Source organism: Dermochelys coriacea, chromosome 20 (assembly GCF_009764565.3).
Source record: "Dermochelys coriacea isolate rDerCor1 chromosome 20, rDerCor1.pri.v4, whole genome shotgun sequence".
NCBI classification, from domain to species: Eukaryota; Metazoa; Chordata; order Testudines; family Dermochelyidae; genus Dermochelys; species Dermochelys coriacea.
Window position 1 is genome coordinate 8,143,652 of NC_050087.2, and position 22,076 is coordinate 8,165,727.

The following is a 22,076-nucleotide window of genomic DNA, read 5'->3' on the forward strand; positions in this document are numbered from 1 at the left end:
TGGGATGACCTCATTAAAACAAGGAGGATGCTGGGAACAGGCTGGCTGCCATGAAAACGCAGTTGCCTCTGGAGTGGGGCGCACGGGAAGTTTAATGGGGCTCGGTGACAGCAGACGGTTGTTTGGGACAGAAAGTGGCGAGGAAACACGTAATGGGGGGAGATGTGGGGGGCAAGGAACCATCCAAGCTGGGAGGGGCCAGCACTCCCCCATCCTGGCCATGCTGGGGGGCTGGGCTGGCCAGAGGAGCCACCTGCTGTGGCTGGGATTACAGCTAATCTGGGCTTTCCCTTACCAGGAGCATTGACTGCCAGGCCGCTCAGCCTCCCCTGGCTAGGGGTTGGGATAGCCTGGGGTTGATGCCCTCCCCAAACCTGCCCCCCCACCCCAATCTGATCCCCACCCTGAGCTCCACCTGTAGCAGGTGCTCAGGAGGCTGGGAGCTTGGCCGGGAGGGCAACGCTCCCTCCAGGGCAGGGAGTGGGGACTAGGGCAATGCTTCATGGGGGCAGGGCTGTTCCCTCCCCTGGGGGTGGGGTGCTCTGGGTGGAGGCAGGCACAGTGCATTCTGGGAGCAAGAGACCCCAGAGGGGAACAGTCTTGTATAGCTACAGCAGCAGAAACATCCATTTTGGGGCCTATCAGGGGTGGGCACAGCAGGGAACAGCCAGCCTGGAAGCACTGGCTGTGGGGGGAGCTCCCGGCTCCTCCAGCAGGGGGCACTGTGGGGAGCAGGGCGGGAGCACTGGCTGTGGGGGGAGCTCCCAGCCACTCCAGCCCAGCCTCTCCAGCACAGGATACTGTGAGACTGGATGGGAAAGTGTGGCAGACGACACTGGGGTGGGGGCCGGATGCCATGGCCCCAGGGTGGGGCTGCACTGCCAGGCCCTGGGCCCAGCCAGCAGAGGGGGCGGGGAGATGGTAGCAGGTTCCCCCCAGCTCAAGTTTCTCCAAGGCAGAAAGTCTCTGACAGGCCCGTGAGGGTTACGGGGCCTCAGTCCCGGGTCAGCTCCGGCCACAGTAGCAGCTTGCAGGCCAGCTCCTGGTCCCACACGGAGCTGACCGAGAGCAAGAACCACCCCTCAGCTCTCAGCTCCTGTCACGCAGGCAGGACAGGGCACCCAGCACAACGGGGCCTGATCCTCCTCAGTACCGCCGCTGGGCTGGGTAACAACAGAAACCTGGCTGGGGAGGGAGGAGATGGGCCCGGGCTGGGGAGTCTCATGTGGCAGCTGCCGAACCCAGAGGGGGCTGACCTAGGGGACAGGGCACCTTCTGCAGGAGTCAGAAGGGCACAAATCCCAGTGGGGAGTGAAATTCTCCATGCCCCAGCCCCATGGGATCCCCGACCCTGCCTAGGGCCTCAGGGTGTCACCCCTACATAGCTCATCTCATGGACAATAGAGAATCTCAATCCTGACCTGCAGCCCACACAATCCCAGCCCTGGGCTCCAGCCCCCAGCTCTGCCGGTGTCCCTCAATCCCAACCCGCAGCCCCCTGCTATCCCAGCCCTGGGTTCCACCCCCCAGCTCTGCCAGTGCCCCTCAAGCACAACCCACAGCCCCCACTAGCCCAGCCCTGGGCTCCCCCACGGCCAGCTCTGCCAGTGCCCCTCAATCCCAACCCGCAGCCTCCTGCTAGCCCAGCCCTGGGCTCCCCCACAGCCAGCTCTGCTGATGTCCATCAGTTCTGTTTGACAGGAAGCTGCCCAAGGAGAGGAGCACAGCTGACACCCCCCCCAAACCTCCCAGGCTGCTGGATTGAACCCACTGGCACCTCCCCTCCACGAGGCAGTTGTGCCCTTTACCTGTCTGGTCAAATTCAATTGGGGTGCAGCTGCTGTTGCCCCGGTGCCAGGGGCAGTAGTAGACGGCCCCGCCCTGTGTGACGTTGGGCTGGCTTGTGTTGGCCTTGGGAGCTCCGACGAGGATGCTGATACTGCTGGGAAAGGGAGGAGGAAAGGGCCGTGAGTCAGAGACAGTAGCTGGGCTGGGCCCTCTCCCCCGGCCACCCCAGGGTCCCTTCCCAGTTCCCAGGCTCCCTGCAGACAGGCCATGAGCCACTGCTCCAGCCCCCCCCCGCATGCTCCATGGGCATGGTCGGTACAAGGGACTGTGGGAGCTATCTGTGGAGCGCTGGTGATTGCTCTGCAGGTGAGGTCGCTGTCTGCAGGTCTGAGACCCCCTGCCCCCGGTATCCCCACTGTGAGCCCCCTGGAGTCACTGCAGGAATTAGCTTAACCAAGCTGAGAGCACAGGGGCTGGGGGATGCCCCATCTCTTCCCCTGCTCCCCCAAGGCCTGAGGCTGCCTCACTGGGCACTGGCTACAGACTCACTGCAGGGTCAATGTAACATCCAGGAGGCTTGCCCCTCCCCTGGAACGCCATCCGCACACCCATCTTCCCCCCAGGAGACCGATACCGCCCTGCCCCGCCAGCCCTAGTGTATCAGCTCCAAGGGGCAGCTTCCGCACAGCTATGGCGCCAGCTCCCTAACCCCAGCACTGGGGGGGGGGGGGGCATCAGAGCTGCAGTGACTGAGCAGCGCTGTGGGGGCTGGTCGTTGGGATACTCCCATGGGAAAGTGACGGGGTTCGTTCATTAAGGAAAAGCCAGCAGGAAGGAAACGACCAGCCACAGTCTCGGCAAATACTGGCTGCCTGTTCCCAATAAGGCCAGGAGGGGACAGGGCTAGAGAGCAGAAGGACCAGAGCTGTTTAAAAAGGGACTTGCTCTTGAGAGGGGAGAGAACAGTTGGAGCAGGGGTGGGACGAGACACCAGACCAGCACAGGTACCCGCTGGGGTCTGGGGAAGCGGGTCCACTGGGGGACGGCAGCATCAACAGGGGCCAGGACTCCTGCTTTGAAACAGAGCTGAACCGCTGCAATGACCAGGTGGAGGGGGAGGGGGAGGGGGGAAGGGCTCTTGTGAGAAGACGCAGGGATTTCCCAGGCCTGACCTCTCCTTCAACGGGGGAAAATATACAGCACAGCAGCCCCAAGCCACTGCGCTGAGACCAGCCCTGACCGTAAGGGGAGAGCGCCCCCTATTGAACACCCCAACCTACTTCCTGCAGCCCAGCGCCCCCTAGGCATTGCGCTGGGGCCAGCACTGACTGTGAGGGATGCATCACTTAAGAGTGCCCCAGCCTACTCCCTGCAGCACAGCTCCCCCTAGTGCCACACTGAGGCCTCAAACCCACTCCTCATGCTCCCCAAACCTGCTCCTCATGCCCCCCCTTTCCCCAGCTCTATTGCCCTCTGCACACACCCTCCCCGTGGGGCCCCTGCGCTCAGCTACAGGGTCTGTAGCAGACCCTTGTCAGCGCCTGGGACAATGGGCCCTTGTTGTGGGCATCCAGGTGTTCACAGAGCAGCTGCGTGGCTGTGATTCACCCACCGGGGCCCAGCTAGGCTGGGACAGAGCTGAAGCCAACCCCAGCCCGCAAGCCCACTGTGAGGGAGAGGGGCAGGTCACTACCCCCAGAACTGGCCCCAACCACTGCCTTCATCGAGACAGCAACTGGCTGCCGGTCCCCACCACTTAGGCCCCCAGGCTGCAGCTGGGACCAAGATGCCAGAATCCCTGCCCCAGAAACCCCAAAAGAGCCTGGTTCCCTGGATTCCCAGCCCAAGGCCCTCACATTCAACAGGAGACTTCCGTCCCCTGGTGCGGCCACTATTCCCGACTCACAGGGACATGCCAGGCCTTTCCCACCTCACTTCCACATCTGGATCAGGCACCTCCGGCTCCTGGGGATGGGTCTTTGCACCAATGCCATGTGCTCAGCTCCCCCCCCCCGTCCAAACACTCTTTGCAAGGCCACCTCTAAGCCAAGTGCTCCCCAAACTCCACTGGCTGGGCAGCACTGCCTGCAGGTACAGGGGTGACCCCGCTCCCCATGGCTAGACCCTCTATCTTCTGTAGAGGGTGGCATGAGAGGGCTGTGGGGCCAGTATCCTCCCCACTCAGGCCCAGGTTGGCCCTTCAGACTGATGGGACTGGGGGATATTTCAGGCCCTGCCCAGCACAGTGCAGAACCAGCCTCTGTGATACTCTGTACCTCAAAGCAGCACCCTGGACCTCCATATTCCCCATGGTGATATGACTGTGATGTGTCTGGTACAAAGTCTGCCTTGGGAGGTATCATTTACAAAATCTAGATCCATTGAGCATGAATAGCCTGTTGGACCCAGAAAAGGAAAATGGGAAAGGAATAGTGGGAGCACATGACTGCCTCCTCACTGGTCATTTGGGAGAGGAGGCCAAGACAGAGGGGCTGATTCAGCATCTGTGCACCCAGACATGCAGCCTGTAACTCAGGTCCAGAGAGAGAACTGTGTAACTGATTTTACGGAGGGGAGCAGTCACACAGCTAACTTCTCGGGGACAGAGAAGGGGGTTACGGAGGTTACCCCAATCCATGCCCCAGTCTTCCTGGACACCAGTCTTGACATGCTTGTGGAAAGTAACTATGTCTCTTTAAGTCAAGATGCAGCTCCCATGCCTGTAACAGCCAAGAAGTTGAGTCCAGGAAGCTTCCAGGCGGTGGTTGTCTGTGAGCATGCAAAGGACCCGGCTGGCTGAGGGGAGGAGGGTTTCTTCCAGGCTCATAAGACACAAAAAGCAGCTGAGGGAGAGCTGCTGGGTAAAGGTGCATCTGACCAAAGAGTACAAACTTGTAACCCAGAAAGCACAGATGACAACCCTGTAGAAAAAGGGGTGAGGAAGGTCTCAGGGCTGGGAGTGAGGAACACAGGGTAAGGCCAAGAGGGGAGATGGATTTCTTGCATATGTACAGTCCTGGGGTTGGGAGACATCTCCACAAAGAGCCAGCCAGTATGGAGAATGCCTAACATCCTCACCTCACTAGTCCCTGCAGTACCAAATCCCCAAAGGTACGATTGGCTTGAGAACCCATAGCGAAGGGAACACTGAAGGAAAAGAAAAACCAGTAACTGAACACATGCTAAGGTTCAGGAAGGAGCTGGAAGACAAGAGGTATTGAACAAACCAGCCAGTTTAAACAGATGGCGTAGTATGACAAAGATATTTGTAAACACCCAACTGCGTACCCCCACTGCCTGCGATGAGGTGATGTACCTCAGTTTCCCCTTCCATACAGCAGACCAGGTTTATTATGGTTTCTCTGCTGTGACAAGCTTCAAGCCTGCTTGCAGGTATTAGCTGAGAAGCAGCATTACCATATGGCCTCTTAACACAGGGTGAGTTCTTATTTACCACTCCTAGCATGTGCAAGAGCTTTCCCCCAAAATCATGCATATTGCACCTTTTCCTAGGGTTTAACATCAGGTTTAACATGAACACCATATTTTTTATCATGAGGTTTAACAGTAGCACCAAAGATACTTGTAAACATCCTGTTTCTGTGGTTTAGTCTCAATAGATGCCTGAGTCTGCTCAAAGGCATCGACTAGACACCATCTCATCCACAGTTTTCATATTGTGGTCCCACAGACATCTTTACATATGCTTAGGAAACGCTCCTGAGCAACCAGGTCAAACATTTGTTCAAAATTTTCAACACCTTTTCCCCCTCACTATTTCCCATCAGATCTTTCATCCTGGGAAGTTATGAGGTTTTGCTATGGGTGTGTTACTGAAATAAGTTGCGAGGTTGGGAATGCCCACAGCCAGCCTTTCAGTGGCAACAAAGGAGCACCTAGTGAGACAGATTTACAACAGCACCAGCCTGACGTGTAAGTAGCCCGATAAAGGGGAAACCACTCCCCCAATTGCCAGCACAGAGACTCCTCAGAGAGGTTACATGCCCAGTGTGGGCTAACCCACGCCACAGCAAGGATCTTCCTAGCAGCTGGAGGAAAGTTTAAAAGAGGGACAGTGTCATCATCACTTGGCCTCTCTCCTCCCCCATCTCAGCATCTGGAAGACAAAGACTTTGAACTGGGGAGACTGGTCCCCGGCTGGGAAGGGAATCCAGCCTGTGTACTGAGAACTGTGAGCTGCTGTAACATCTCTTAGGGTGAGAGACTGCTTGATTCAAATCTTGCTTAGTCTGTTAAAGTTAGAATTTAGACCAGGAGTGGGGAACCTTTTTTTCTATTGGGAGCCACTGACTCACAGAAAAAATCAGTTACAGGCCACACACAGCCCCACCAGGCGGGGGGGGGGGGGGTTGGAGGCTCGGGGCTTCTCCTAGGCTCTGGGGTGGGACCAGAAATGAGGAGTTCAGGGTGCAGGAGGGGGCTCCGGGCTGGAGCCAAGGAGTTTGGAGTGCGGGAGCAGGCTCAGGGCTGGGGCAGGGGTGCAGGCTCTGGGAGGAGGCTCAGGACTTGGGCAGGGGGTTGGATTGCGGGCTCCAGTTGGGCGCCGCTTACCCGGTGGTCTGTCTGCTGGGGCTAAGGCTGGCTCCCCCCGTGCGCTGGCCCCCTGCCGCTCTTGAAGGCGGCCATGATGTGACCATGTGGCTCTGCACTGTGCGCGCTGACCATGCCCGCAGGCACTGCCCCTGCTACTGTTCCCGGCCAATGGGAGCTGCAGGGGCAGCGCCTGCAGGCGGTGGTAGGCGCATGCAGACTCTGAACTTTCTTGATCACCCCTGCGCTTAGCAGCTGCAGGGGCAGCCAACTGACCAGCCTGGCACCCTCGCTTCCCCCACAGCTGGACGAGCCGGTGCTCACGGCTCCAGCCCCATGGGGGGCACTGAGGCTCAGGGCTTCCAGCCGATGGCACGGATACTTGCCATGGGCCAAATGAAATTAAGCAGGGGGCTGGATTTGGCTCGTGGGCCGGAGGTTCCCCACCCCTGATTTAGAATGTTTCTACTTTTATTTCCTAAAAAGAAAAGGAGTACTTGTGGCACCTTAGAGACTAACAAATTAAAATTCATGAAGTTGACAGATTTCCACTCCATACGGCTAAATTCAGTGCCTTGCATAATGACAGGTTTCAGAGTAGCAGCCGTGGGAGACATGGTGACAAGCAGATATGGTGAGAGTGGGAGCTACTGTTAGAGAAGGAGATGAAGTCAGGACTCCTGGGTTCTAGTCTTGGCTCTGGAGGGTGGGTCTAGTAGGTTGGAGCAGTGGGGTCTAGGAGCCAGGGTTCTAGCCCTGACTGACAGAGACTCTCCATAGCCTTGGGCACCTCACTGCACCTGAGTTTCTGCCCCATGAGCTGGCCCCACCTCTACTAGCCTCTAGCAGGTGACTGTGTGACTTAGTTCACAGCTGGTTTGTGCTTTGGGACCCTTGGGTGCTATGTAATAATTATACTGAAAGGAAACGGACACGCAGCTCCTGGGCTTTCCACACACAATGGGCAGCTAGAGAGTCTCAGGCCAAATGAAGCAGCTCAAGGAGACCCCGCATTGCATCTGTGGGAGCAAGAGTGCGGTGTGGGCCTCCCCTGGAAAGGTCTGCAAGAACTGGCTGTGCCCTGGAGTACAAAGCAGGCTGGCAGGGCCAAGGGCTCGGTAAGCCAGCAGATCCCGCAGATGGGGCAAGCTGAGATGGGGAAGGGCTCTAAAGGCAATGGCAATACAGCTGATGTCTGGTGCAGCCAAACTAGACCAGGATGCCACAAGTCCAGGCCAGGCACCAGCCCCACCCAGCTCTGCAGGTCCCAGGGGGAACTGGACCTGGACAGAGACCCGCCCCCCCTCAGAGTAAAACCCCCTCGAAGAGCAGCCAGCAGTGGCTTTGGGGCAATTACAGAGGGCAACCCAAGGGCGCCAGAACCTTTTTAGAAGTGTGTTGGGGGATGCAGCCCCTCCTGCCCCACAGTCTGCGGGAGCTTCAGCCCAGCTGACCCAGGGTGGCTGCAGGCAGCGCAGTGGCCCAAGAACCCGGTCCAGGACAGGCAGGGGTTTGGGGAGTCTGTCCCCCCAGCTCCCTGGCCCGGGGAGCTGGGCTGAGCCTGCCTGGCTGGGGAAGGAGGGGAAGGCCCTGGAGGCTTGGCCAAGGCAGGAGCTCCAGCAGAGCAGAGGCTGGGCACAGCAGGGGGGCCGGGGGGTCTAGGCCATCAAAGGCCCGACTGAGCTCTCATGTCTCTGAAGGGGGAGGGGGCACCTGTTGTTTCTTTCCTTGGAGCCCCCTCCCCCACCCCCTGGGAATGAGCTAGCCTGGAGAACAAAGGCAGCCCAAGCTCCTGCTGGCCCCCCCACCCCGCTCCAGGGGCTGGTGGGAGAGGGACAGGCCAAGGGGGTAGGGGGAATCTGCCCCAAGAGACTGGGAATGTGGGAAGGGGCAAGAGGCAGGATCCCTGGACTGGGGGGCACGGGAACCATAGGGGCAAGAGACAGAGCTTCCCCCCCCAGCACCCACAGATGAAGGGGGTCGGGGGCTCAGGCCCAGATTATGTAGCACATTTGAGTTTGGGGAGCAGAGTTCCAGGGCCTGGACCCTACAGCCGGCCCATGGGCACCAGACTGGGCTCCCATGCTGCAGCTTGAGGGGTGGGGAATGTTACACTCCCCATCTGGACTCTTACCCAGGCCCGCTTTTCTCTGCCCGCCAGCTCATGCCCCCTGCTAACAAGTGTCATGTCCTCACCGTGGGGCTCTTTAGGAGCCCAGGGCTGTCCCACAGCCCAAACCAAAGCCCAGGATCCAGGCTTCAGCTGCCTGGAATGGGACCAACCAGAACCCGCGCCAATCATGCTGAAACACGGGGATCCCCAGCCCAACCAGACTCAGCACCTTGGGAGGTGCCCATCATGGAGACTGAGATCCCAGCTTAAAGGTGATCCAGGACCAGAACCATGGTTCTGGTTTGGGCCTGATCTCCCATTTGTGGAGAGTTCAGAGAGGACTGGTGGATTAGTGCAGGATGGTGGAGGTGGGTGTTAGGACTCCTGGGTTCTGATCCTGACTCTTGACACTGAATCATTCACAGCATGGGCAAGTCCCTGCCACTCTCTGCCTCAGTTTCCCTTCTGAAGTAGGGCTGATAACCCTCACCCTCCCCTTCCCTGATGGGCTAGGGGATTCCTGAGAGCTGGAAGATTACTATGAACACAAGACACGCTAGACACCCTCAGAGCATCACAGCAACTGCATGCACACCCCTCCTGTCAGGCGGCTCCCCGAGGGGTGGGGCTACTACCCCAGCTTCCCTTCCTTGCTACACTATTTATCAGTCCTGTCCAGCTGGCCTCTCTGCCTCTTCCACTGCTCCAAGTCCTACTGCCAGCCCCTCAGCTCCTGGCTGGAGAGCCCCCGTCTCTCTCCATGGACCATAGAGCCCCCATAGCCAGTGCTGGCCTCTCCGCTCTCTCCCAGGCAGCTTCATATACTCTGGCATCATCATGCCTTGCTGCCCTGCATGGTGCCCAGCCGATGGCAGCCTGCTCCTCCCCAGCACAGCGTGCCTCCGGACAGAGGGGGTTTACCTGCTGGCCCCTGGAGATGGGGAGAGCCGGTTGGCCGCCTGCCAGCCCCCCTGGAAGAAGGCTCGGGGTTACGCTCAGCTGCTAACCCACAAGGTCCCAGCTGGGGACTGGGTCAGCTGATTCAGAGCAGAGGCTGTGCGGCATCCGGGCTGGGATTCTCCTGGGAAAGCAGCACTCGCTCACACATTGCTCCTGCTCCGTGGTTTGGGCCGGCTGGGAGCCAGGGCTCCGGGAACTGCCTGACTCACTGCGCGGCTTCTGCTGCCAGCCAGAGTGCGCAGAGACGGGAAAAGGGAGAGACAGACAGGAAAGGGATTGCACAGGGGAGCCGTGCCATGGGCAGTCCTGGCCGCTCAGCGATTCCTGAGGGCAGCAGGGAGAGAACCAGGATCTCCCTGCTCTGAAAGCCCCAGTCCCGAGAGCTGGACTAAGGGAGAATCCCAGCCTAGGACGGAGCGGTGCCGCGCCAGGCTGCTGCACACACGGGCATATCTGAACACTGCAAGCCAGACTTTTCCTAAATCCAGGCAAGGCCCTGATGGCTGCATCCTGGTCAGCTCTTTCCACCCCCGTATGCCACTCTGCCATGGGAATCAGCAGGCCCATCCCTAGACATCACAGCCTGCTCCGTGCAGCAAAGCCCAGCAATCATGGGTCAGGAGCCCACCCCACTGGGCACAGCCAAGGGGTAGGGGTGGGGGGCAGGGGCAGGGCCTGGCAGCCACAACCCTGAGGCTGAATGAGCCAACACCAGCTCCCTCCCTTAGGTCTGGGGTGGGGGGTTGTCAAATTGCTCAGGGGGATGTCACACAGGAGCTTTCTGGGGTCACAAACCTCCTGGTGTTCCAGGGGGCAGGTGAGTGTGTAGGATTTGCTCTGGGGTCAGGATGGGCGCTGTCTGGGATCCCACTACCCAACACACTGTTCCCACAGCCCAGCTGCTCTAAGCTGCCCCACATGGGATCTAGACCCTCGGCCCAGGGCTTGGCTGGTCATTTGCCCTCTGGGGCTTCCCACCCTCTGCTGAGCTGCTGGCACCCCCGAGGACTGTTGTCAGCCCACGAAGCATTCTCTGGCTGCTTTCTCTCAGCTTTGTGTAGATACTTCCCCTGTACTGCTAGGGACGGGATCTGGGCCTGGGTGTGAATGAGTTAATAGGCGGCAAGACCTGGAGCAGTGGAAGAGGCAGAGAAGCCAGCTAGACCGATAGTCTAGCAAGGAGGGAAAGATGGGGTATTGGTCCCATGCCACGGGCTGAGAGGAGGGGTGTGTGCACCACCGTTTCTGTGATGCTCTGAGGGTGTCTGGTGAGTCTTGTGTTCACAGTGATCTTCCAGCTCTCATAAATCCCCCAGCCCATCAGGGAAGGGGCGGGTGAGGGTTATCAGTCCTACTTCAGAGGAGAAACTGAGGCAGAGAGTGGCAGGGACTTGCCTATGCTGTGAGTGATTCAGTGTCAAGAGTGAGGATCAGAATAGGCTCTGCTGGGGGCTATGGTAAGTCAAGAAGCCCTCACCTCCCCCCCAAGGGAGGGGTGTGAACACCAGAGCAGAGATTGGCTGAGATACGGGATGCTCTCGGTTGGAAGATCAGGGAGAGCCCCCACCCAGCCTGCAGCTGGGTCCTGCACCCAGGTCCTGCCCCCGCCTTGCCTGCCTGTCAGGTTCCCAGACCCTGCCCCCACCCCCACCCCGGGAGCCTGGACAAGGGCCTCTTTCTGGTGCACCTCTAGGGCCCAATAGCGAGAAGCTCTGGGAGCTCAGTGTAGTGAGTGTAGCAAAGAGAAGGTTCAGGGCTGACAGTCCCTATGACAATGGGCTCTGCAACCTAGCAAAGAAAGTCTAACCCATGCCAGTGACTGGCCGCTGAAGCCAGATCAGCTCAGACTGGCAATAAGATGTGAATGGGTAACAGGGAGGGGCGTTAACCATCGGAACAGTTTACTGAGGGTTGTGGTGGATTCTCCATCCCTGGCCATTTTAAGTCCTTTGGACGAGCTCAAGCAGGAGCTAGCCCAGCGCAGTCCTGCGGCCTATGCTGTGCAGGTCAGGCTGGATGGTCACATGGATTATGAAATCTGACTGGCATGGACTGGCCCATGGCCAGGCAGAGCTCTTGGGCAATAAACTAATGGCTCCAGTTGTGTATTTAACCCTTTGATGCCCAGAGCTGTGCTAAGTGGGCAGCCCCTTACTGTAGCAGGGAGCTGTGGGCATAGCCAGCTGATGGCCCCCCATTCCAAGGGGGCAGGGTGCATAGCTTGCTGCCACCACCCCAGGGAACACAGGAAAGACAGCAAGGCTGGGAGGCCACAATGTCATTGCACTGGGCAGTGCCATTTTCCCCCTGAAATAGATGGGGAAACTGAGGCATGGAGTCACACAGGAGGTCATTGGCAGAGCAGGGGATAGAACCCAGGAGTTCTGCCTCCCAGCCCCACACCCAATCCAGCAGACCAACCTTGTGAAATCTGTTCCTTGCTGTCAAGAGCACTAACGTCTGCTGAAGCTAAGCCTGACAAAGCCTCTTCCTGGGGTCCCCATGCAGAGACCCTCCCCCGGCAGAGCTGCTGAGGCCTCACAGAGCTAGTTGCTGCTTTCTGCAGCGAGCTCTACAGTTAGAGCAGGGCGGGACTGGAAGTCAGGACTCGTGGGTTCTATTCCCAGCTCTGCCTTGCTGTGTAACCCTGAGCGAGTCACTTCCCAGCTCTGTGATTCAGTGTCCTCTTCTATAAAGTGAGATAATTACCCAGGGCGGTGAAGCAGAAATGCTACCAGAGACGTCCCCCCCTCTGGAAACCAGCCCCCTGGACAGAGCATCCCAGCGCCAATTGCTTCCAGCCCCAAACTCTCCCCCAGACCCAGTGCCACGGGCAGCCTGTGCCAGCCCCTTCAACAGGAGGAGGGGAAAATAGCAAGCCAGGTGAAAGTTTTGCCTTCCCTGTATCAGGTGGTGCCCAGATCTGTGCTGCACGAGGGACCAGGACGTCCAGGCCAAGAAAGAGATGACGTATTGAGCGAGGAAAGGAAATCAGTGACATTTCATTACAGGATGCACTGATTTGGCTGCAAGAGGGTTGGGAAATCAGTGGCACTGCGTGTGAAGAGGGTGGAGAACTGGCGGCACCGGACATGAGACCCATCCAAATAAAACACAGAACCCTGGAATCCACAAACCAGACCTCAGGATGACAGCATGAACCCGCTCGCCACCCAAAGTGCATCACCCAGGAGGTGGAATACAGCCTCATAATCAGCTATCCCCCTATCTCAGTCAGTACCAATAACCCCACTGCACAGAGGAGGAAAACAGAAGAATGATTTACACAGTGAGTTAGAAGCTGAGCTGGGGACAGAACCCTGGCATCCTGACTCCCAGACCCCCTGCTCTAACCTACCCACCACATCCCATTCCCCCGAGCCAGAACCCAAACCCAAACCCAAACCCAGGCATCCTGATTCCAGCCCTCTGCTCTAACCCACTAGACCAGGGGTGGGCAAACTACAGCCTGGGGGCCGCATCCGGCCCTTCAGACATTTTAATCTGGCTCTCAAGCTCTCGCCAGGAAGCATGGTTGGGGGTTTGTCTTGCTCCGCATGTGTCGTTGCTCCGCGTGGCTCCCAGAAGCAGAGGCATGTCCCCCCTCCAGCTCCTATGTGTAGGGGCAGCCAGAGGGCTCTGCACACTGCCCCTGCCCCAAGTGCTGCCCCTGCAGATCTCATTGGCTGGGAACCATGAGTATTCATGCAGCGCCATACAATTTCTATACCCAGATGTGGCCCTCAGGCTGTTTCAGAGCTGGGGTGTTGGGTTGGGCCCTCTCTCTGACCCAATGAGCAGACAGGGAGTTAGGTGCACAGCAGCCTGCAGTTTCAGGTCACGTTGGGGGCTGCTCTCACATCACAGAATGCTGGGGCATGGCCCAACAGGTCTATAAACACTTTCCCCCCAAAAGGGACCCACCCAGCACCATTCTAATGCAGCCACCTCTGGGGTAGAGCACAATAGCCAGCACACCTGCCAGCTGGGATTTTGACTGAAGACAATGGAGGCTAGACTGCTATTCACCCCGACAGCACCCTGAGGTCTGCACCTTGTGTCCCAACATGCCCTAGTAATCGCACTGTGGGTTCTAAGCAGTCTGCTTGGCAGCTGAAAGGGTTAACAACCCAGTAGAGGGGAAGTGGCTCTTATACCCCCAACCCCTGTTGCAGGGGATGAGCCCGCAGGGCTTGACATGGCAGACCCTCAGGCCAATCAGCTCAGTGATACCAGGGACTGGAGGCACTTTCCTGGCCAACAGATATGGGGCGGGGGAGGAACAGGGTGGTTAGGCCAATAGGATCAATGGCAACAGCTGCCTCTTAGTTGGGCTTTACCCCCTCAGCTGCCCCGTGGCACATCCGTGCTGGGGCTTTAACAAGCTCAGCCTGACTGGTGCTGGGAGCAAGTAGGGATCGTGAATGAAACAGAGCACACTCATGAGGGGCATCTCCACGAGAAAGCTCACTGGGCTGGCTGTCTGCCACAGGCCATGGGACACTGCTCTCCCCAACTCCACCCTCCCCACTGGATCAGAGCCACCAGGCCCCATACCCACCCAGCGCTGCCAGGGCAGGGGATGAGAAGGGCTTTGGTAAGTGGCATTCCCAGGAGCAGCATCTGGGAATTCTGTGTCCCTGAGGGACCGAGTGGGGTTCAGAATCAGGACTCCTGGGTTCTATCCCCAGTTCTGGGAGGGGAGTGGGGTCTTGGGGTTCAAGCAGCCAAGCTGTGAGGCAGGACCCCTGGGTTCTATTCTTGTCTCTGGAGAAGGACAGGTCTACTGGTTTGAGTGGCGGGGCTGGGAGCCAGGACTATTGGGTTCTAGTCAGAACCAACTAAGGGCTAGTCTACAGTGGCAATGTTAAAGCACTGCTGAATCGGCGCTTTAATGTGTGTAGTCACAGCACAGTGCTGGGGAGAGCTCTGAAAAAAACACCTCTACGAGGGGTGTAGCTAGCAGTGCTAGGGCACTGTCTACACTGGCATTTAACAGCGTTGAAACTTGCAGTGCTGGGGGGGTGTTTTTTCACACCCCCGAGCGAGAAAGTTGCAGCACCTGTAAAGTGCCCCTGTAGACAAACCCAAACACCCTGAGCCTGGGAACACTGCTCTGGCCGTGGCTCACCTCACCGGGCTCCGTGTCAAGACACCCAGTGTCACCCACTCCCCCACCCCTGATTACACAGAGCTATGAACCGGAGTCGCCTGAGTCTGGAGGGGGCCTGCCCTCAACCCTGCCACGTTCACTGGCATGAGGGTCCCGATCCCTGGCACATTCCGTCCTTGGTTGCTTCTTCTGCACCCAACCCACCAGGACCTCGGGGGAGGCAGATTCGTCCTCACCCTGATGGGCGTGGGCCACGGGCCAGTTCAGGAGGGGGATGGGGAAATGCAAGGGCTGTTCAGCCCTGGTCCGGGAGACGCCACCTCCAGCCCCCCCACATCGCTCCGTGTTAGTAGCTCGCCAGGGACTCCTGCCGCCCCCCCAAGTGTTCGCAGTTCCTGTGCCCCACTCGGGGCTGCCCCCTGGGGAGGCGGGGGGGCAGGAATAACCTCCCCAGCCCCGCAGTGTTCCGCCCAGCTGCCCTCTCCCAGGGAGTCCCCCCCACCGGTTCCTGCGCCGCCAGGAGAAAGCGCCTCCAGCGCTGGAATTCCGCCTGCTCCGAGTTACAAGGGAAGGAGCCGATCCCCGGCTCCGATTACAGGAAACGCTCCGTTCCCAGCCTGTTCTGTGCGGGGCCGGGGGTGGGGAATCCCACCGGAGCGCGGGGCTCGGGCTGCAGCGTCGCCCGCCCGGCCCCGGGTCCCCACGCGCGTCCTCCCCGTGCGGGTGCGGGGATCCCGCGAACGGGTGCGGGCCCGGGAACGCGAGGCATACGGGCGGGGGGCTCCGGGGCACGGCAGAACCAGAGCGCCGCGGCCGGGGCTCAGAGGAGCGGGCCGGGACGGGGAACTGTGCCGAAGCCGCGTGCCCAGACCGGCGGAGAGCGGCGGGGCCCTGCCAGGGGGACTGGGAGCAGAGCCCGGGAAGTCAGCGCTGGGCTAGGAGCAAACGCCCCCTCCCCCGGGGATAACAGGGGGCCGTGAACCCCCCACCCCAGCAGGGGGCCAGAACCCCCCCCACTTCCCCCGCCCCGGGCTAGCAAGGGGACGTGAACCCCCCCGCGACCCTTTGATACAATTTGTTCTTCAACAAGGTGCCAAGACTCCGAAGCCCGCGGGGGAGCGGCCCCGGCCGCGGCCCCGCCGCTGGCTCACCCACCTCTGGGGCTCCGGGAGGTAAAAATCCACGGCGAAGCCGAAGAGGCTGCCCGGGGCTCCGCTGAACAGCGCCGGCTCGGCCACGTCCAGGTTGAAGGCGCGGGCGGGCTGCAGGACGAGCAGCAGCAGCAGCGGCGGCGGCGGCGGCAGCAGGGTCCCGGGGGGCGGCATGGCGGAGCCCGGCGCGTTGGCTGCCCCGCTCCCGATGCGCAGGCAGGACCTTGCGGGAGCAGGGCTCCGAGACCCCTCCTGGAAGCGCCCGCAGGGCGTTTCCACCCCGCCAAAGGGAGGAGTCACCAGCAGCAGCTGCGCCCACCCCCTGCCTGCGGGGTGGATCTTGCCGCGCGGAGATGGGGCGGTTTTGGAGAACACGACACCGCTGGCACCGGCCGGCCCGGGACCCCAGCGATGGGCCGGGAAGGGTCCGGCTTTGCGCTCTGGAGTTCAACCATAGGGAGTTTCTATGAAAGTGCAATTAGCAAAAGGGGGAGCTCACACTTGTGGGGAGCTGCAGCTAGCGGGGCCCCTCCCAGGGCTGTTCCCCGCAAATGTGCAGAAGGCAGGAAGAGGCTGGCAGTAGGCAGAGAGGAGGAAAAGCGCTTTGATTCTATCCCTGATGGCTCCTCTGGGGTCATTATCCTATGTCACAGACAGGGAAACTGAGGCCCTGAGAGGGCTGGGCCTCAGGAGAGGGGAGCTGGATTCTCGGCTTTGCGACAGCCTCCTTGGGATCTGAGGAAGAGCCCTGGGTAGCTCAAAGGCTGGCCTCTGGCCTCAGCAGAAGTGGGTCCAACAAAAGCTATTACGTGCCCCACCCTGTCTCTCGGATCCTGGGACCAGCCCGCTACAGCAACACTGCAAACAACAGCCTCCTGTATGCGCTGGGCAGGCCACTGCATCTCTCTGGGCCTCAGTTCCCAGCTGTAGCATGCGGCTAAGGATCTGCCCCGGCGGGTTTGGGGCAGTGCCCAGAGACTGCTGCAGCATGGGGGCCACATACACACCCTCCACTGCACATACCAGAGGCAGGGTAGAGACCAGGTCTCTTGGCTCCCCACCCACTGGCCTCTCCACTTCCCAGCCCCCCTGGAATGGCCACTGGGGGGGCACGTCCCAGCTGCTACAGCCCAGCTGAGTTCATGAAAAGAGGTGACCCTGCAATGTGCAAAACATTTGCTTAGGCAAAAGCCTTGGAAATCTCACACAATATCCCTGTACAGGAGGCCAGGGTGAGAAACGCCCTGAGGCTAGCGCTTGCCAGGCCTCCACCACCCCACTAGCTTTCCACTGACATCCCACTCCACCCAGCCTGAGTCAGTGTGGGGCAGGGAGCCCAGCCCTCCAGCCCCTACCCCCCTGAGGCTCCACGGCTGGCAAGAACAGCAATTAGCCCTCACAGCCAGGGAGGGAGGGTGTGAAACAGGAAAGAGAACAAAGGGGGAGACATGCAAAAGTTAATGTCAGTGATTGCTTGAATTCTCAGCACATAGGAGCTGGGAACAGAACCCAGGAGTCCTGGTGTTCTGCCCTCCCTGCTGAACCCCACACTTCTCTTGGGGACAAGAACCCAAGAGTCAGTTCCTGCTGTGTTATTGTTGGGCCACTTGTGCAGGCACAGGTGTGTTACTGCAGGGTTGTTTTTGTACAGATGGGTGTGTTATCACAGGGTCACTTGTACACACACTGGTGTGTTATTGTAGGGTTGTTCCTGCCAGCTTAGTCCAGATGAATTCAGCAACTGCAGCCTGTCCTGGCTTCACTTGGTTCCCATGAAGAAGGAGCAAAGGCAGGAGCCTGGAGAGCTCTCCTGGGGCTGAAGGGCAGGGAGCTCCTTCCCCAGGGACCCATGATGACCAGTGTGAGCCCCTACTGCAGGACAACCCGTCCCAGGGGGAGCTGGCTGAGTGAAAAATGGGCCCAAACTCAGGCTACTGGAAGCTGCTCTGACTTGCACCCACAACCCAGAGCAGGCACCCCAGGCTTTCCTGGCACTCCCCAAAATCCCACAAGCCAGGGAGCCAGAGGCAGCGGGGCTGAGCCGTGCCTGCAGCAAAGCTGCTTTTGTGCTATTTCCTGGCCCCTCGGAAACAGGAAGTGCCAGAAATCTTGTGCTAGAAGTTATTTCCCCATGACTTCCTGGCTGGCGGGTGAGCCCCACCTCTGGGCTCCCCCAGAACAGCCAGTGGGATGGAATGTCTCCACTCACAGCACAGAGGTGATGTCAAGTGCAGGGAAACTCCAGGGGAATCCAGTCGGTTCTGAGTTAGAAGGAGAAGGGAAATGGCACAGGCACTCAGCCTGACACCTCCAGTCCCCACAGGCAACCCTACAATAACAACCCAGCACGTAGGGCCCCAGTGCACACAGACGACCATACAATAACAACCCAGCACGCAGGGCCCCAATCCCCACAGGCAACCCTACAATAACAACCCAGCACGAAGGGCCCCAGTGCACACAGGCGACCCTACAATAACAACCCAGCACGCAGGGCCCCAGTGCACACAGGCGACCCTACAATAACAATCCAACATGCAGGGCCCCAGTGCACACAGGTGACCCTGCAATAACAACCCTACAATAACAACCTAGCATGCAGCGCCCCAATCCCCACAGGCAACCCCACAATAACAACCCAGCACGTAGGGCCCCAGTGCACACAGGCGACCCTACAATAACAACCCAACATGCAGGGCCACAGAGCACACAGGCGACCCTACAATAACAACCTTACAATAATAACCCAGCACGCAGGGCCCCAGTGCACACAGGCGACCTACAATAACAACCCTACAATAACAACCAGCACGCAGGGCCCCACTGCACACAGGTGACCCTACAATAACAACCCAACAAGCAGAGCCCCAGTGCACACAGGCGACCCTACAATAACAACCCAGCACGCAGGGCCCCAGTGCACACAGGTGACCCTACAATAACAACCCAACAAGCAGAGCCCCAGTGCACACAGGCGACCCTACAATAACAACCCAACAAGCAGAGCCCCAGTGCACACAGGCGACCCTACAATAACAACCCAGCACGCAGGGCCCCAGTGCACACAGGTGACCCTACAATAACAACCCAACAAGCAGAGCCCCAGTGCACACAGGCGACCCTACAATAACAACCCAACAAGCAGAGCCCCAGTGCACACAGGCGACCCTACAATAACAACCCAACAAGCAGAGCCCCAGTGCACACAGGCGACCCTACAATAACAACCCAGCACGCAGGGCCCCAGTGCACACAGGCGACCCTACAATAACAACCCAGCACGCAGGGCCCCAGTGCACACAGGCGACCCTACAATAACAACCCAGCACGCAGGGCCCCAGTGCACACAGGCGACCCTACACTAACAAACCAGGCTGTCAGCCTCTTTGGCAAGCTGCACCAAGGGAGCTGCCATGAAAATAGTTTGACAGAGACAGGCAGGGGGCGCTCACTGCGCTATGCGCTAGGAAGGTGGGGCTAGTCAGTGCCACAGCCCAGGTGGGAAGGTGGCTGGGGCAGAGGCCAAGTCCCAAAGCCTGCTGAGGAGTGGTCTTGTGGGCATGGGGAGGGGAAGGGCTGTGCAATGATGGTCTCCAGGTCGAGAGTGGGGTGGAGCTGTACTGCCCCCTCCCCGCCTCAGGCCCATCTGTTTCTCCTCCTGAGCCCTCCTTCCCCAGTCAGGTTCATGCCCACGCACGGGTACTCAGCCGACACAGGGGCATGACATCCCCACTGCATCATAAATTGCCAGGAGGCGGCCAGGGGGATATAATGGGTGGGGGACAGGGGAGCTGGAACAATTTGTACATTTGGGGGCTGAGAGCTATTGAACCAAACTGTAAATCCTGTATAGGATGGAAACCGCTTCAAGCCAGGACCCCTAGTTCCAGCACTTATGTGGGGGGATGTGTTGGGGCACTACCTGGGCCAGGCACAGGGATCCCTGCAGAATCGAGGGGCCTCACCACAAGCAGGGGACAGCCGATGAGGTTTTGAACCCCCTGGCAGCAGAATCAGCCTCTTGGCCCAGTTTATTGGGGCACATCCAACCATAGCACAGACAGCAGGGCAAACAGTGAGGGGTGTGCTGGGAGGGGGCAGTGGCAGGAAAGGGGAGGGGTGGCAGTGGGCTCTCAGGTGGGGGAGGGGGCTCAAGTGGGGGGATGGGCATAGGGCTCTCAGGTGGTGGAAGGGAGGGGCAACAAGGGGCTCTCAGGTGGCGGAGGGTCATGGGGTGCTCAGTTGCAGGGCAGGCTGCCAGCTGCAGGGCTTTTCCTATCACAGCTGGATCCTCTCTGGGATGCCCCCTGTTTGGGGAAGGGAGGATTGAACTAGAAAAGCAATTCAATTGGGAGGGGGCTGTACCCCTTCTCCCATTCACCTCCCCCCCCATTCACCCCATGCAACAGCTGCCCCAGCGGGAGCGGAGGGAACCAGCTCACCCAGAATTGGGGGCAAAGCCACCTCAAAAGGCCACTGCTCCCATCCTTGGCTCGGAGCTCCCCTCGCTTCATTCATCCCTCACCCCTCTGGCGTTGCCTCCATCCCTCCATCTCACTGCCAGCTGCCCCTCTCCTCCCCTCATCCTTTCATCATGTCTGCGTCCTGCCCATCCCACCTTCCCCTCCACCCCAGACTGACCAGGGCTGACACAAACACGTGGGTCTCCTCCCACCCCTACATTAGAAGTTGCTCAGCATTACTCTGGGCCATGGGAGATGTGTCCATCTGTCTGTCTGAGCAGGGGCTGGTTCCAGGGGATACGTAGCCCGGGGGGAGCAGAGGGCTGGGAATCCCTTGGAGGGGCTGTGCTGTGTCGAGGGGCCCAAGCAGCAGCTGCCAGTGAAAATCAACCCAGCATCAGGGTGGCATGGAGCCCGCCAGGCAGCAGCACCAACTTGGGAGGTGAGCACTGGAGCAGAGAGAAACCTCCAGGCCAGGGTCCCCGTCAGGAGGGACAGACCCTACCCAATCCATCCATCACTCTATCTGTCTGTGTTTCACTGTTGGGTGAAGAAGGTGCTGATTCCCTTCTATCTGCCTTGCCCCCCAACAGCCTATTTCGACTGGCAGCCCAATCAGCTGGTGCCATACAGGAGGAGGGCAGGCTGTGGCACCCATGGGTTATGGGAGGGCAGTGCCATGGGCACAGCAGGAAACTGAGTCTCTGTTTGCACATGTATCTCTCAGCAACCAGCAACGGTGGGCAAGAGGATGTGAAAGTGTGTGTGGTGAGTGGCCTGTGTGTTTCTGTGTGTGTGTGTATTGGTGCCATCACTATTTCAGTTAGAAATGACTCAGACTGCCACATATTAGGGGTCCCCCCCAGCCTTGCCAACGCCCCAGGGAGCTCAGCTCTACAGGGTGCTAGTCATGGCACCTGACACACAGCACAATGGAATCAAAGCAGGGCCGTGGGGCTGGTGCACAAGGGGTTAAAAGGGCTGGGGGGTCACAGCCTGGGCTCCCCTGTGCTGAGGTGTTACTGGGGGTTGCTATAGCAGCAAGCGCCCGCTCAGGGACACATGGCCAGTCTCAGGCCGGTTCTGTGGGTAATAAGGACTTGGACTCAGGGCAAAGCCCAGAAGTGGGCAGGCTCAGCTCCCTGGAGGGCCAGGGGAAAAGACCCTACAATAAATAAAACTGCCCCTGTCCTGCTCCAGATGGCCTAGCCAGGGAGACTCACCCGCTTGGTTTTTCTTCCTGAGGAAACAGTGGGGTGAAAGGGGCAGACCACAGCCAGCCCCTGCCCCCATTCCCCTCACATGGGAGCGACCCATGCACCGCCCTCCCCACGGGGCCTAGCTGTGGGAGGATGTCTGGGCCAGCGACCCCTGGCGACCTCGGGGCACTGACACACAGCTGCGGAGGGCGAGGGGTACTGGGGGAATTACTCACCGCTGGCTGCATTCCTGGGACACTGATGCAATGGGCTCTGTGCACACATCTGGGGGCGGGAAGGGGGAGCCCGGGCTGCAGAGCAGGGAACGCTCCATGCCAGAGAGCAGCAGCAGCCGCGGTCCCATGACTTCATGGAACCAAAATAGCCCAGGTGAACCTCACACTGCCCTCCAGGCACGGCAGATAGGGCCAGCCCCCACACAGGGCTAGGGGTGCTGTTCTGGAGTGAGTTGGTGGGGCCTCAGCAGGGGGCGCTGTGCTGCAGGGAGTGGGGAGGGGGCTCAGCAGGGGGCACTCTCCCCTCTCAGTCAGTGCTGACCCCAATTCCCCAGCACAGTGCTAAGGGGCACTGTGCTGGAGGGAATGGGGTGAGGCTCAGTAGGGGGTGCTGTACTACAGGGAAGGTGTGCGGGGAAGCATGTTGGGACTGCACTCTGCGTCCAGGGCACTAGACGGGGCCTTGCTCGCTGCCCCTGGGACCAAAGCCCCTTGCCATGCT

General features: G+C 59.4%; 1 protein-coding gene across 2 annotated transcripts in view; it reads right to left on the bottom strand.

Annotated features, from left to right (window-relative positions):
- ITGA5 (integrin subunit alpha 5) overlaps positions 1 to 15,975 on the bottom strand; it is a 48,311-nt gene extending 32,336 nt beyond the window's left edge. The window contains exons 1-2 of one of the 2 annotated variants that reach the window (XM_038378858.2): positions 15,681 to 15,975; positions 1,809 to 1,942 (exon numbers count right to left, since the gene is read on the bottom strand). In XM_038378858.2, coding sequence (XP_038234786.1) covers positions 1,809 to 1,942; positions 15,681 to 15,850 — 304 coding nt within the window. In that variant the 5' untranslated portion in view covers positions 15,851 to 15,975. Of the gene's footprint in view, positions 1 to 1,808; positions 1,943 to 15,680 lie in introns of those variants that run through there. The other variant, XM_038378854.2, reaches the window with a different exon arrangement.
- Between the last annotated feature and the right edge of the window lie 6,101 nt (positions 15,976 to 22,076).